Raw genomic sequence first — 17,130 nt, 5'->3', positions numbered from 1 at the left:
CTATTCTTATTACAGTGACATTAGGAAGTTATTATGAGGCTTTCATTTAGATGCAAATTAACATCACAAAATAAATGTATTGATGCATTTAAGGAACTAAGGGGTTTCATCTTTAAGCAGCAACATGAATTTAGAAATTTGAAAGGCCTTGTACAAATCATTTCACAACCATAAATGTTCTCCTTTACATCTGAGGAATGAAGACTTTAGATTACCTCTAAAAGCAAATATTTTTAGTATTTCTGTAATTCTTTCTGAGGGTTTTAAAACTTAGGCATCCTCCTTGAAAAGGGAAGGAGGAAAGACTCACTTTCTTGGCTTTTGAGAACACAATGCATCTCAAAATATTCTGATAAAATATGTTGCTTGGGATAAAATTAATCTCTGTGTCAGATTCTGCTTCATACTAGAGGGAGGTGCTTTGCACTTTAATGAAACAATCTTGCTGATATTCTGGCCATTTTGACCCAACGGTTCTTAGGTTTAAGATCTGCCGTTTGCAGTACATTTACAACTTGCACTTAAAAGTTTCTATTATATATTTTATATAAAAGCATAATAACCAATACTTAATCTAAATCTTTAAAAACAATGCATACAGCATGTTAGTCTAGAAAGTTAAAATGGAGATAAACATTATAAAAGTTGCATTTCAAAGTCTGTGTAAACACACATAGAGGTTTATTAACTCAGGGGTTATCTTCCTTTGACATTTTGGGAGCCTGTCACTATTTGAATGAACTTTTCATAGGAATCTCTATAGCATTAACATTTCATATAATTAAATAATCAACTGAAAACGTAAACTTATGTTATTTCTCTAATAATTGTTTTTTTAAAAAAATTGTTAGTATTTCTTAAATTCAGTAAAGGCACAGGCAAGTTTGTATTGAACCAACATCATAAGAATAAACTATGATAATTTTATTAATCAGTTTTGCATCAATATTGAGGTCTACCACTTACAGTGGTCACTTGGTTTGATTACAGTTATTTTTAATGGTTTAGGTGAATAAACACTTTGTAATAAAGAGACTTATAAAGGGTATATTGTAGGATAGAAACTTTCAGTCAGTAAATTAGTTTGCTCCATTTCATTTAGTGGAAAAAAATAGCCACTTGGGCTACACCTGTGGCCTGGAAATACTACTTTATATTTCAAGGCTCTGTTCTCCAAGCACAAGGTACAAGTAAGTCACACAGAAAACCGTGGAAGTTATTTGTATTCTGTGGTGGGAGAATGGAGCACTGGCCTCAGTTCTTAGATCTACTCTCACGTTCTCTAGAGTGACAGGGCTTAGACTACTGAAAAGTGTTTAGATTATTTGTCTCCTCTTTGTATGCATCGCAAGGAAACTGAGTTCTGAGAGTGCTTCGTTATAAAGGTTGATTTGAGATTAGGGATGCAACAAATACCTGATCTGGATTTGATTTGTACATGAGTCTGATAAGTTTCCTGGATTCATCTTGCATCAAGAAAAAAGGGGCAGATTTCAGATAATTTTTAATAGATGCTGTCATATGCCCAGACCTGGCCACATCTTCTGATCCCACTGCTGTTTTCTCCACTTGCTGTTGTTCCCTTACACCATACTATCTAAACCCAACACCCACCCACTCCCTTCCACTTCCGCTACTTCTTGGAAACCTGAGGCAGTTGCAGCACTTCTCCTGACCTAGCTGTAATACCTGTTTCTTTCCATTGTGGCTTGTCTCAAGAAACGTACCTGCCAGTTCCTTCTCACACTGAACAGATTTCCTCCACCCAGCTCCCGCCTGCCATAGAAAACAACTGTGTACTCCCTCCCATATTGCTCTCTCTCCTGGCTGCAAAGAGCTGCTCTTTTCTTCAATTTAGTTCCCTCCTTCGGTAGTGGCTATCATTGTCTTGCTTGCTATCCAACAGAGCTGCTACTTTTACCCAGTGACTCCATAACCCACTGGAAACATTGCATGTGTACATTATAGAAACCAATACAGCACTTTTAGACTTCATTATAATATTTTCATATCAAAATAACTTTAGAATGTGGGAAGTTCTTTTCATGGGAACCTATGCAGTAGAATTCCATGGCTGTGTCTTTCTATTGTCTATTATTTAAAGCTGTCTTTTTTTTTTAATTGTCATTTACTATAGAGTACATAATGTAATGGAACAGTTGTGATGGCAAAGTAATGTAGTAATTACAATGTTCACAGTTTTACTTTTCTTTCAACTAGGTAGCAGTCCGCCATGGAAAAGTATTGGAATTTAGGATTGGTGGATCTGTAGAGGCCCCTGAAATAGGCATTAGTGTAGTAAGTATAAGCTATCTTTATTACACTAATTATTAGTTCTAGGTAAGATTTGTAGTGTTTTATTTGATTATTACTTTTGTAGTCAGGTGTCAGAATTTTCCTTCCTTAGTTATTCACATTTTTTCAGGGACTGAGGAGAATGTGAAGAGAGATTTAAAAATTAAATATACCTGTGGCAGTTGAGGGATTTAACTGTCTGAACACAAAGTTTGTAAAGGTTACAATGATGAAGGAAGGAAAAGAGGAGAAATAGAATGAAATTAATTAATTGAAAAATGGTACTCAATTTGAAAAACTTCACTAGTGGTACAATGAAAGGGATTATAGCAGTGGTTCCTAAGATGTGGTCTTTGGCACCCACGAAAGACCTAGGGCCAGTAAGGGAGCTGGATAGGCAGTTGATGAACTGAGACTTCCAGTTAATATAGGATAACTTATGGATCTCTGAACTGCAGTATTTTTAAAGTACTCTCCAGGTATATAGATGACCTTATAACACTCTTACATTGTTTTTTCTTAAACTTAACAGGAATCCTTCAACTTCCATGGTGTTTATGCTGGTTCCACCCAAGGAATTCCCTTTTTGCTTCAAAACAAAGGAGTAGCATGTGCAAGGGTGGAGTTTGATTTATCCAAATATAAAGACTTTACACTGAACTTCAAAGACCAGTCAGGTACTTTCTTTTGTTATTTCAGAATTGTAATTAACAGAAAAATATGATATCAGTAAAAGAAATCCAACCTGCAGTTCTTCTCATATAAAAATCTTAATGATTCACTGTTGTATAGAAAGTTTAAAGGCATAGTATAAAGTAGTTGCTATTTCTTAGCCTTTAATATAAATTAAGATATTATACTATTCCTGTGAAATGACATTAGTTTTACCTTGCCTGGACTACTTTTTATATACAAAACAAGACTCTGTTCCACAGAAATAATACAAATGTATTGGAGATAATGCTAGAGAAGTGCCAAAAATCTAAGTTATAAGCCAAGTTTATTTTTTTAACAAGCATAAAATAAGGTTATGTTGTAGTCCTGTTCTTGATTCCCTCTTAATGTGAAGGTGGATTTCCAGCATTATGCTAACTTTTCAACCTTATACCTCTCCAGTTGAGGTTTTTCCTCACAAAATGAACAATTAATGGTCTGAGTTTCTACGTGGCTTAAATTAAAGACCTTAGAAATATCACACAACTGTTTTTTAAATACTAATTCCTACAGTAGTAATGTCATGCAAGAGACTGTGTTTTACTTTTAGCGGATGTCTGTTGTACCTGTCTTGGCTATGAGATGGCTGGCAAGTCTGCAGTTGTGCATTGTCTTTGCTTATGCTAGTTAGGGCTGAGCAACTTCTGTTGTTAGTGGCAGGGGAATTTCCGCTCAAGACAGCCACAGGATGGCTGTTCACATGGATGTTTACAAAGCATTAATGTTTGGGTTTGGCTTGTAGGGAGAAATCCAGCTTTGTTGTTTGAGTTCTGCAAAATCTATTTCTGAACAAGGGAGTCCATACTCATTTTTCTTCTAGATTTTTTATTTTCTCTTTTGGATGCCTTTTATTCAAGTTTGCTAGATTTTGAAAGTTTTAGCTTTTGATGATGTGTCTTTCGGTGTGCTTCCAAAAACTTAAGGTGGTATCTTATCCCTACTATATAGGTGGGTTTAGGAGGGAATATTCAAGTTACTTGTCAGTTTCTGACCCTGTTGTTGGTATGTTCTCTGTTGTGTACTGTCATGGCTCATTTTCTTTTGAGACATAGTGTTGCCCCTGAGTGCTAGTCAAGTTTCGGGTCCTGGGGATATTTCAGCTGGGACTAGAAATTGACTATTTTCTGTTATTTTCTTTGATGGGTTCTTGTTGATTTCTAAGGAATGTACAAAGACCTGCTTCTCTGAATGCAGGATGAATAAAAAAACAGTGGATAGCATCTTTGTTTACGGCTCCAAGCCTCTTTACCCGGCATCGGACCCAGAAGAATCTTCCTCTAGGATCACACAGTGCTTATAGGTTGATGATTGGCTTTCGTTCTGTCACCAATCTGTGTCTGTGTCTTGTCTGCCTCCCTTCTCCAGCTAGACCTTTTTCCACTCACCTGATCAGAACAATGCCCAGAACAATACACTCCACCCACATATTGCTAGTTTCTGAGCAGACTCCATTATGCCTTATTTTAGATGTGGCCCCCTAAACTGTCTCTTACAACTCTCTTAAAGGAAGGGCACACTGACACATAATTTTCAGTGAAGTTTTAACTCAACCATTAACAAGGTTTAACCCAGCTCATAACACTGTCTAGAGGTAACTCACTGTCTCAGAGTGAGAATCCTGGCAGATGGTACCTATGAAAGAAGGGAGAAATTACCTGAATTCTGCTTCTGGAAGATTTCATCACAGTGCAGTCTCACTCAGTCACCCACCCTTCACAGGCCTAGAGTTGCAGAGTTCTGTTCTTGAGGTGGCATACTCTCATGAGTTCTCTTTGAAAAGTTACGTTGAAACCTGGGCTATTTAAGGCTTTAAAAGGGTCATCTTAACCCAAAACAGATAGTTTTCATAGAACTATTGTTGGAATAATGCACAGAATGGAGCCAAAGAAAAACATGTAAATTGAATCTTGTAGGTTTTTTATGGAGGTGGTAATATAATATACTATCTCAGGTTAAAAGTTGGCATACAAATAGATTAGCAGTTTCTTGAAAAGGAAGGGTTTGCCAGTGTTAGTAGACCTGCAACTGATTTTAGTTGGACCTTTGGGAAAATATTGATTAATTGTCTGTCCCTTCTGGACATGTTGGGGGAGAAGCACAGGGCTTTTCAGGACATCTTGTCACCAACAATGTAAACATGACTTTTGACCTTTGTGGTGACTTTTCTGTGCATCCAGGCCACAAATGGAGCATTGGGAAAGCAGAAAACCCTTTCTAAGAACATCAAAGATGTCATGTCACTGCTGTGAGGACTATTGGGTCTCCTATAATGCCAGGTTTAGCATTCCTTCTACCCCTTTCGTAGTGTGTAATTTAACTCTGCTCTACTTTATTTTCATTCTCCTATCTTTCTATCTTCTGTCTGATCGGTTCAAAACTTTGCCCTTTTCGGGGGATTGATTTAACTTCATTGTATTATTGCTATAAAGAGCATGGCAGGCTAAGGGAGAGTAAGCAAATTTATTCCAGCATGAAGAAGAACCAGTGGGAGGAGATGACAGCATGCAAGTCAGATCCCAGATGTTTCCTCAGATGGGGGAAAAGTACACCAGGATTCAGAGACTAATGCAACCTGTTTGTGACCAACCTGTTTATGTATTTTATCCACAGAATGTGAATGAAGTAACAGAAAGACAGCAGTTTCGTTCCTATCTATCTTTTCTCCTTCCCTCTTTATTGTGTGTTGTGTTTGTCTAGATAGTAGGATTATTCTTTAAAAAATGATTATTACAAAAGGGCCAAAATCTGTTTGATTGGTTTCCCTTCATTTTCTCCAAAGAAAGACATTTAGCATGAGCACGAAACGTTTGCACAAGATATTTTTTTCCTTTAAAAGACTTTTCTGTTAATACAAGAAAAGAATTTCCTCCCTCCAAACGAATGCTCACTTAAGTTTTGGTTTTCAAATATTTCAATCATTTGTATTTTGTTTGTTTTACATTTGGGCGTTGCGGAAATGTTAAATAGGATTTCTATTGGGTGGTTGCTGTGGTGAGGTAAGTCAGGCTATGTTTTCACAAGAAACGCTGCAGTGGCACAGATGTAGCATTACAGCTGAGCCACTGTAGTGTTTCAGGGTATGTCTACACTGCAGTGTAAGCCTGGGTTAGTAGGGCTTGAGTCATCTGACCCATGTTAGAAAACCCTGGTCTTGGATTTCTACATAGGATTTAAATACAATGTTAAGACTTTTTTTTTCCCCCTTTCCTCTGCTCAAACCTAGGGCTTTGTGTACAGACCCAAGTCAAAGTAACGATATTCCAGAGTCCTTAATGTCCCCCCAGATTTTGGCCACTCTAGCTCTAGGACTGTGGTGCACTGTTGGATAACTTTACTGCCCACCCTGCATGTTGCAGGAAGTTTGAACAGCTCACCAATCCTATTGCAAACCCAGGAGGCTCTCGGATAGTGTGCTTGCATATTGGTGATCAGAAGAGAATGGGTTAATGGGGACCTAAGTTCCCTATAAGCTGCTTGGCCAAGCAGCAGCCTATTTAGAGTTGTGCAGACACTCAGGGAACTTTCCTGGCCGTGGCAGCCAGGGAAGGGTTGGCCTGAACGCAGCCCTGGCTGGACCTGCCGCGGTGGCTGGGGGAGGGGCAGCCCCAACGTAGCCCCAGCCCAACTCTGGCCTGGACCTGCCGCGGCTGGGGGAGTGCTGCCTATCCCGTGGCCTCAGCCCCGAGGCGCTGCAGCGGGGAGAGGCACCTCTCCCCCCCACAACCCCAGCCCAGGTGTTGCTGCAGGCACAGAGAGAGTCCTCTCTCCCTACTGTAGCCCCAGAGCACCCTCCTGCACCCCAGACCCCGCATCCCTGGCCCCACCTCAGTGCCCTCACTGCCTGCCCCCAATTCTCTGCCCCAGCCCTGAGCCCCTCATCCCTGGCCCCACTATCACCTCCATATTGGTGCACATAACAAAATACATTCCGCACATGTGTGGAAAAATTAGAGGGAATCCCTGATGATGACCTGAGCTGTGGAGCCCTGCCTGGATACAAAAATGTGGATCCACATCCAGAAGAATCAACTTGTATCTGACCCACGATCCGCACTTTCTTTTATCTGTATCCTCACCAAGCCTGCAGCAACATGCTATCTCACAGTGCCTTTCAGGAGGGGTGTGTGTGTGTGTGTGTGTGCATGTGTACTATATAACAAAGTTATATTGTTTAATAAATGTGCACACTGTTGTTGTTGTTGTTTTAAACATCAATCTTATTATTACAACAGGCGTCAGAACAAATAGCCTTTTATATTAAAAATAATATAATAAATGTCACACGCCAATAATGCTCAAAATCACAAACTGAACTATAAAATAAAAAAGTCTGCTGCCTATTTAGCTTGTGATTTATAAAGTGACCACGCTCAGAGCTCAGAGATTCCAGTTTTTGCACCAACCACCAGCTCTTTGACTTAAGGTTAGTGTCCCCCTGTAGTGGCTCATGTGTTGAGGAAATTAGCAGTGTGTTTCCATCCAGATTCCTGCCTTTATCACTTGGGGTTTGCAGTCTTCTCCCAACAGCTGGGATGTCAGGCTGAGGAGGGAGCTTTTCCTGCTTGTCCTGTAACTGTCAGTCTCCAGGCTTCCTGCTCAACTCTTCTTGCTGTGGTCTGCAATATTCCATTGATTTAAAGCCCCACTGAAGTCTCAATCAATAAAACTCTTTGCTGCATGTCGTGCAATGTTTTTCCGGTAAGAAAAGAAAGCCATGAGCATTAGTTCCTCTGGTAGGATGCTTGGGTTTTTTAACTAATCACAGAGCCCCTCCCCCCAAACTAGGTTGTGGGATTATCTGCATCACCCAGTGTGACTTGCAGATAAAGAGGTAACTAAAGCTGATGGTACTCTCACTAGTCCAGATAATGCAAGGGACAAAGTGTCTGTTCTCCCTGTGGAAGCATGCAAGGGGAATACTATCGCAAGGCTACAGTGCTTAATTTTTGCTTGGGCTGAGCCCTGGCATGGCTTGGCAGGTCACCCTCTGCGCCACCGTAAGTGTATGTGTGGCGGGAGAGGAGCAACGGCAGCAGGTGCTCCATGATTTCAGGTCAGTTTCCCCAAATGGGCATAGAAGAGGGGTCCAAATGTTAGGGACGAGGGGGGAGTGCAGCCTTGAGGAGCATAGGAGGGCAGTGAAGGTGCTCTCTGGCTGCCCAGCCAATGCTTAATTTGTACCGGGCTTGCCAGGGCTGAGCCCTGACACCTTGTCCAATATAAATTAAGCACTGCGAGGCTATCTACCCACCCTGAATTGCGGGATTTCGTCTTAGAAGTCTTCCTTGGGACAGCTGATTTTCTTTGAAATGTTACCGTGTAAAAACATTAAATCATCCACAGTTTCTGGCTTAAGTGAACTACAATTTTCATTAATTGCGTGATCAGAGACTGAGAAGCTCTCTCGGAGGGTGCACTGTGTGACCCTCTGTGCCCGAAAGCAACACGCCATATTCATCACTGTCATAGAATTATGATAATATGCCTTGTGAGGTATCATTCTACATGTCTTGTTCTGTTAAACATTAATACCCTGTTGGATTGTATGTGCTGTCATTCTAAATGAAGTTATGAAGTTTGGCTATTTATGTGCTACTGAAACATGTTGCGAGGTTAAGGACACCCACAAGCAGCCTTTCAGGTACAACAGTAAAAAGGCCAAACAATGTTGATGGCTTATTGAGGAAATGCACACAAGCACAAGGATTACTCCAGGAACTGTGTACAATAGATACCTCCCAGAGAAAGCACTGCACAATGGGAACTGTTTGACCCAGGTCACAGCAAAAGAGCTTTCCATCAAGCGGGAAGACGATATGAAAGGAGAAGTGATGACAAGACTGGATCTCACTCTCCCCCCAGCAACACACCTAAAAGTACTGGAGGAAAAAAGACTGAACTGGGGGCAGGGAAAGTTCTGGTCCCAGGCAGAAAAGAAGGAAGCCTGCCTGTGTGTATGCTAACCTGCTTGTACTGTCTAACTGGGTGAGACACTGCGAGATTCAAATCCTGACGAGTACATTAGGCTTAGATTGTGGTTTTGTTTTATTTCTTATGGTAATCTACTTTGATCTGTTTGTTTACTATCACTTACCACTTAAAATCTATTTTTCTGTAGTTAATTTATTTTGTATTTTACCTAAAACACTGTGTGGTGGTTGAAGTGCAAAGGGAAAAGTCTCAGCTCAGGAGCAAGTGTTAGTGCATGTCCACTTTCCTTTGTAGAAGTGGCAGACTGGGTAATAAATTTCATTCTGGTCAGGTTTTTGACCAGTGCAGGACAGTACAGGGGTCCTAGGCTGGGGAGCTGGGTGTATTTTGGCTTTAGCCTTTCTATTATGGGTTCATGAGTGGCTGGCCAGAGCATTCATGAACACAGCTGGGTGTGGTCCCTGCATGTGGATGTTGGTGCAAGCTTGAAGGGCTTTGCAGCTTGTCACAGTGCAAGAGGGACCCCAGATTGATGAGACAGAGGGCTCGGCTATACCTCAGTTCCAGGTGGCACCCTGAGGGTGACCTGTCACACACTAGATGCAAGGATGGAATGCACAAATCATGCAACTCGTCTGAGAAGGGGAAGTTGCTTGTACAACTGCTGAAGTGGTGGAGACAACACATCTTCATTCTTTGTCAGTTTCATCATTGTCACTTCCACATTTGCTATTTGAATCCTCAAACTCTGTATGTGACCATTGTCATCCTTTGGTGATGGAGTCTGTGTAACTGACGAAAGAAGCATAAGATTCACTGCAGGAATATTTTTCTCCTGCAATAAGACAAGCTTCTTGGTCTCTTGATAAAATTCCTGTCCCTCCTGTTCACTGAAAACTTTCATCCCCTTCATTTGTGGGTGCAGGAAAATGGCTACTCTGTGCAGAGGCTTGATTTCAACATTTTCAATGAGACCTTGCGAAGCTTGGGATTTGAGTTGACTTAGACTATATACATCAATGGTAGAAGGATGGAGATGCTTTTTCAGCCTCTTGTACCAAATGGGCACCAAGAGGAGAGTGGGCTGTGACTGCTCTTGTGCATCTGATGCTTCCTTGAAGTGCTGCAGGAGCTCTATTAGCATTGACCACTAGACCTGGAGCATTGCATCAGTGAGTTGAGTATCCCCCTTTTCTGTCAGAATTCCATTCTGTCCATATTCTGTCCATATTCCATTCCATATTCTGTCCGACTGCTGAAACATGAGCTGTCTGAAACATGAGTAGTTTGCTGTTCCGTCGTGTTTCTACATCTCCTTTCAGAGACGTTTTCAGTCTGTTTTGAAGTCCAGATCTCCTAAAGTAAGTAATGAGATTTCGGCATGCGTGGATCAGTTAGCTTACTGCTTCCTCTTCCTGGTTTCCCAGCTTGGTAGTATGATCAAGTGTAGTATTTATAATATGCGCTGAGCAGCTTATTCGCACATAAGACTTGAGGGATGCAACCACTTTCCATCCCCGGTCCATAATGAAAATCATCTGGTTGATAATACTATTTATATCAAATATTCTGAGTGCCTGAATAGCAGCCGAAAGAAAGTTCTCTGCAGTTTTCGATTTCCCACTGTCATGCTGAGTCACACAAAGCACCTGTTCCACCATTCCGAACTGTTGTGGCTCTATGTAATGAACAGTTATTCCCCAATAGGCAACCTTTCTGTAATCTCCATCCACAGATTGAGGGTAACCCCTCCACCCACTGTGCCAAGAATGTTTTTCAGCACCATGGAGATTTTTCTTTTTTCTTCTGCCACAAGTGCAGCATGCCAGGCTAATGTTGTGGAATGTGATATTAGTGCATGTGCATCCATTTGACCATATTTGGCACCTGTGTTAATCAAACATTGAGAACATGCAAGGAATCCCTGGCCACTGACTACGTCAAAGGGTCTTATGTCTGTTGCTACAAACTTCAATAGTTCCTGAGTCTCATTTGTCTTCGTGTCCTGTGTGATAGTGACACATTTCTTGGTTTTCAGAGTAACAGCCGTGTTAGTCTGTATTCGCAAAAAGAAAAGGAGTACTTGTGGCACCTTAGAGACTAACCAATTTATTTGAGCATGAGCTTTTGTGAGCTACAGCTCACTTCATTGGATGCATACCGTGGAAACTGCAGAAGACATTATATACACACAGAGACCATGAAACAATACCTCCTCCCACCCCACTGTCCTGCTGGTAATAGCTTATCTAAAGTGATCATCAAGTTGGGCCATTTCCAGCACAAATCCAGTTTTTCCTCACCCTCCGCCCCCCCACAAACAAACTCACTCTCCTGCTGGTAATAGCCCATCCAAAGTGACCGCTCTCTTCACAATGTGTATGATAATCAAGGTGGGCCAGTTCCTGCACAAATCCAGGTTCTCTCACCCCCCACCCCCCTCCAAAAACCACACACACACAAACTCACTCTCCTGCTGGTAATAGCTTATCCAAAGTGACCACTCTCCCTACAATGTGCATGATAATCAAGGTGGGCCATTTTCCAGCACAAATCCAGGCTTTCTCACCCCCCCACCCGCCCCCCGGGAACACACACACACACACACACACACACACTCACTCTCCTGCTGGCAATAGCTCATCCAAACTGACCACTCTCCAAGTTTAAATCCAAGTTTAACCAGAACGTTGGGGGAGGGGGTAGGAAAAAACAAGGGGAAATAGGCTACCTTGCATAATGACTTAGCCACTCCCAGTCTCTATTTAAGCCTAATCTCTACGTAAAAGAATAAATGGACACAAATCAGATGTCAAGAATTATAACATTCATAAACCAGTCGGAGAACACTTCAATCTCTCTGGTCACGCAATCACAGGTATGAAGGTCGCTATCTTAAAACAAAAAAACTTCAAATCCAGACTCCAGCGAGAAACTGCTGAATTGGAATTCATTTGCAAATTGGATACTATTAATTTAGGCTTAAATAGAGACTGGGAGTGGCTAAGTCATTATGCAAGGTAGCCTATTTCCCCTTGTTTTATCCTACCCCCCCACCCCAGACGTTCTGGTTAAACTTGGATTTAAACTTGGAGAGTGGTCAGTTTGGATGAGCTGTTGCCGGCAGGAGAGTGAGTTTGTGTGTGTGTGTGTTCCCGGGGGGTGGGTGGGGGTGTGAGAGAGCCTGGATTTGTGCTGGAAATGGCCCACCTTGATTACCATGCACATTGTAGGGAGAGTGGTCACTTTGGATAAGCTATTACCAGCAGGAGAGTGAGTTTGTGTGTGTATGGGGGTGGGGGGGGTGAGAAAACCTGGATTTGTGCTGGAAATGGCCCAACTTGATGATCACTTTAGATAAGCTATTACCAGCAGGACAGTGGGGTGGGAGGAGGTATTGTTTCATGGTCTCTGTGTATATAATGTCTTCTGCAGTTTCCACAGTATGCATCCGATGAAGTGAGCTGTAGCTCACGAAAGCTCATGCTCAAATAAATTGGTTAGTCTCTAAGGTGCCACAAGTACTCCTTTTCTTTTTACATTTCTTACTGAATATCCTTCAGCAAACTGGATCCTGATTCTGGTCTACATTTATGTTTAAGTAAGTTTGAAGTACCAGTTTTAGGGCTAATAAAAGTACAGACTTTTTTGCATGTCACACATGCAACATACTCAGCCACAGTATCTCCCTTTTCATCAGTAAGAAATCTGAATGCATTCCAAATTGGTAATTTGCCTTTCTCATTTCCCTTCAAACTGTATGCACCAGCATTTAATTTCTTTCTCCATTGACTTTTCAAATACAAAGTTTGGAAACTTTTCTGGTGGCAGTTGGCAAGGAAGTGCAGAGGGGTGACGCAGTGACAATTTCAATTCATGCTGATGAACTGACAGTGCAATTAAAAAAAAATGAATTTTTCACTGGTATTAGCTGAATCTGAATAAATGGGGTGCATGGTAGTTTGGGTGCAAATTTCATGGTACACGCCATAGGGTGCATGGTACAGAATGCAACATGCAAGATGAATTGCATAAAATGCATGATACCATGTGGGTAAGGTAGTAATATATGGTACAAGGCTGCCTTATGCAGTCATATAAACTCGTGGCTCTCGATACTTCTAATTCTGCTGTTGCACCCAGTAAGCATCATTAAAGGAGCCTATCCTTTTAACCTAAGGGCCAAGGATCAGCTCTTGCCCAAATTGTGCCTTCACAAATACATAGGGCAAGACACATAAGCGTGAGGGCTAAATTTGTCCCTGAATCTCTCCTGTACTATGGAGATCCCTCTCCAGTGGATTTCATTTCCTTTAGGCAGAAGTTGTGGTGTTGTTGCTGAATTTAAATGGGTTTCTAGGTTGTATGTTCTGAGTTGCAGTGCTCTGTCGAGGTACAGTGACCATGGCATAGTGAGAGGTTTGGACTTCCCCGCCTTTGAGATCCTACTTCCAGAGAAGATGGAAGAAGCTGTCTGCAGCTCATAACTTAAGAGGCTGCTTCCCCACTTTCAAGATCCAACATTTCCTCTCCCTCCGTATACAGAGTAAGGGGAGGTGATAGATCAGGACAGGGAGCAAAATTCCCCATGTTCCTATTAGCATGTTTTAAGCAGCCAAGCAATTTAGGAAACCTCTCCTGAGTTCATTGCTGTTTCAGGTCTGTTGGAGAGGGAGACAGTTGTTTCTGCAAAGTAAGTCAGCATGGGGGATTTTGCTGCTTGTCTTGATCTTTCACCTCCCCACTCCCCCACCCTTTCTCTATATATAGGGGCGGGAGAGGGAATGTAGGATCTCGAAGGTGGGGAAGCAGCCTCATAGGCTATGAGCTGCAGATAGCTGCTTCCCTGACTTTGAGACCCTATATTTAGAGCCCTGCATGGATACAAAATTTGTATCTCCATCCTATCCATGATCTACAACAATGGTCCGCGAATGCAGATATCCACAGATTTGCAGGGCTGCCATTCGCAAAGGGGTGTGTGTCTTCCATTTTCAGTAGAGTGGATTGCAGATTGTTGGGGTTACAGAGGACTAAGGAAGTTGTCCCATGAAATTGTGGGATACTTCTGGATGACTCCGAGGACCTGCGTCAAGCGGGGCCGCATCTAAGCGGCAAAGCAATAGGTCTTGGACTCGGGATCCCAGCTTGAATCAAGCTTGGACCCTCCAGCCCTGCAGTGTCCTGGGACCCTGGGTCCAAGCCCTGGGTTAGTGCAGTTGCAGTGTAGATGCAAGGGGGGTTAGGCTTGAGCCTGGGCTCTCACACAGGCTTATGTTGCCGTGTAGAAATACCCCCAGTGTAGACACTTGCTACAGCAATGGGAGGGGTTCTCATGTTGCTGTAATTAGTCTACCTCCTGGAAAGGCGGTAGCTAGGTTGACTGAATTCTTCTGTCGACCTAGTGCTGTCTATACTGGGGGTTAGATTGGCTTAACAACGTTGCTCCAGGGTTGAGTGATATAGCTGGGTCGATATAACTTTTTAGTGTGGTCCTGGCCTCAAAATCCTTCTGGAAAAAAACCAAGTGATTAATGTTATGACAATGAAAAAAGAGTTTGGAAACACCAATGAGCCGTAATAGCCCAATAACGTAACAGCAGTGGGATATTTATTTTTTCTTTTCTTTTTTAAATATAAATTTTAATAGGCTTTTTGGGGAGCTCTTCCTGCTTATGTAATCCAGGAACTAAATGGTGGAAGTTCTAGAGATTCAGGCGTAAACAGCTGGTATGTGCATGGGGTAGGTCATGCATTGACTCCAGCACCACTGCTTTAGAGGGTAGGCAGGAAACCCTTTGAGCTAAGGTACAGCTATGTGGTTGTATCTTCAGCAACACAGAATTACGCTAAATAGTCTTCTTCTGTGGTATTAGTTTTCATTATTGTTACTTAAGTATTTTTGTTGGAAGCATTTATTTTAAAAAGAAAAAACAATGATGAAAGGCTTGATCCTCAGAGGTACTGGCAACCCCAAATCCCATTGACTTTAATGGAAGCTATTGGTGATCTGCACTTCTCAGGATTAGACTGTATCTTACATGTAAAAAATAGTGAATTCAGCCATAATACATCATAAATAAGGCTGTTGCGTGATTAAAAAATTAATTGTAATTAATTGTGCGATTAAAAAAATTAATTGTGAGATTAATCACACGACTAAACAATAATAAAATAACATTTATATAAATATTTTAGGATGTTGCACGTTTTCAAATGTATTGATTTCAGTTACAACATGGAATACAAAGTGTGCAGTGCACACTTTATATTTTTTATTATAAATATTTCACTGTAAAAATAAAAGAAATAGTGTTTTTTTCAATTCACTTAGTACAAGTACTGTAGTGCAGTCTCTTTATGTTGAGAGTTGAACTTACAAATGTAGTTATGTACCAAAAATAACTGCATTCAAAAATAAAACAATGTAAAACTTTAGAGCTTACAGGTCTACTCAATCCTACTTCTTGTTCAGCCGCTCGCTCAGATAAAGAAGTTTGTTTACATTTGCAGGAGATAATGCTGCCCGCTTCTTGTTTACAATGTCACCTGAAAGTGAGAACAGGAGTTCACATGCTATTTCTTTATCATTTTTATGGTGCAAATATTTGTAATAAAAATAATATAAAGTGAGCACTGTACACTTCGTATTCTGTGCTGTAATTGAAATCAATATATTTGAAAATGTAGAAGAACATCATCCAAAATTTTTAATAAATTTCAATTATTGTTTAACAGTGCGATTAAAAGTGTGATTAATTACGATTAATTTTTTTAGTTAATTGCGTGAATTAACTGTGATTAATCGACAGCCCTAATTACAAAGGAAATTATGTCTACCCTCTATTGGGAATCAGTTTGTAGTATGGTAGCTTTTGCAAAGGTTTGAATATACCATTGTAACACGTAACTATCTCTGTATTTTGTTTGACAGTGGTTGATTATTATCCTCCGAGGCCATATTTGTATTCTGTGGAGTTAGAGGGGAAATCGACTTTGCAATGTTCATTGTACTTCACACCAAAAGAAGTAAGTTTATAAGGCAGTAGTAATGACAATAACTTTAAAGGATGCATTTAATACATTTTCTATGATTAGTGAAAATAGACATCTTACATATTTTGTGTAACAAAAGTACTGAGTAGTTAAAACCAGCAAATATTTAAACCGTAGTGGCCTTGGAATAGTTTTGAGAAAATGTCATTAAGAAAATGAATTCTGAAGTCACGTCTATGTAACTGTTACACACTTTTTACTTTGTTCTGCATAGTTATATGAAAAATTTAAATATATTGCTCCAAGCACTTTTTAAAAAAATGTAAACTATGCACAGTCAAAGGTGGGGGGGGGGGGAAGAGAGAAACATGTCTCAAAACATCAGCCTCCTCCAACAAATTGCCCAACAAATTTGCTATCATCACAACTCTTACCTCCCTAAATGTCTATGAAAATACAGGATTTTTGCAACATGCCCTAATAGTTGAGAAATTTGGCCTCTGATGGACTCGTTTGAGGAAAGTGAATTGCAGATTTGAGTAGCCCTCATGGGCCTATTCTGCATTAGAAAAATGACCCATTAGGTGTGGATGATAAAGTAATATAACCCACGTTCACCACTGTTTTAGAAACTGAGGAAATTTCTACACAGCATCTAGACATCCGAGGCTGGCCCGTGCCAGGCCGATTTGGGCTTGCAGGGCTCTGGCTGCGGGACTGTTTCGTTGCTGCATAGAATTCCGGGCTTGGACTGGAGCCTGGGCTCTAGGACCTTGTGAGGTAGGAGAGTCCCAAACTTGGGCTTCAGCCCAAGTCCAGAAGTTTACACAGCAGCGAAACAGCCCTGTAACCCATGCTCTGGGAGCCTGAGCTGGCTGGCACAGGCTAGCCCCAGGTTTTTCTTCGCTGTCTAGACATACCCTAAGGGTAGGGTTGCCAACTTCTAATTACACAAAACTGAACACCCTAGCCCTGCCACTTCCCCATGCCCCCCGCCCCCACTCACTACATTCTCCCTCTCCTGGTGGCTCGCTCTCCCCCACCCTCACTCACTTTCATTGGGCTGGGACAGGGGGTTGGGGTGCGGGAGGGGGCTCTGGGCTGGGGAGGTGAGTTGGGGTGCTGGAGGGGGTAAGGGTTCTGGCTGGGGGTGCGAGCTCTGGGGTGGGGCTGGGGATGAGGGGTTTGGGGTAC

The 17,130-nt window shown here is 41.6% G+C and overlaps 1 protein-coding gene across 1 annotated transcript in view; it reads left to right on the top strand.

The window, feature by feature from the left end:
• The window catches only part of CFAP47 (cilia and flagella associated protein 47), a 643,435-nt gene that overhangs the window by 59,914 nt on the left and 566,391 nt on the right, over nt 1–17,130 (top strand). Inside the window, exons 19-21 of the mRNA XM_073358068.2 lie at nt 2,221–2,298; nt 2,828–2,972; nt 15,875–15,969. Of these exons, the coding sequence (XP_073214169.2) occupies nt 2,221–2,298; nt 2,828–2,972; nt 15,875–15,969 (318 nt within the window). The remainder of the gene's footprint in view (nt 1–2,220; nt 2,299–2,827; nt 2,973–15,874; nt 15,970–17,130) is intronic.

This window comes from Lepidochelys kempii, chromosome 1 (assembly GCF_965140285.1).
Source record: "Lepidochelys kempii isolate rLepKem1 chromosome 1, rLepKem1.hap1, whole genome shotgun sequence".
Classification (NCBI taxonomy): domain Eukaryota; kingdom Metazoa; phylum Chordata; order Testudines; family Cheloniidae; genus Lepidochelys; species Lepidochelys kempii.
This window is presented reverse-complemented; position numbering and strand designations above follow the sequence as displayed.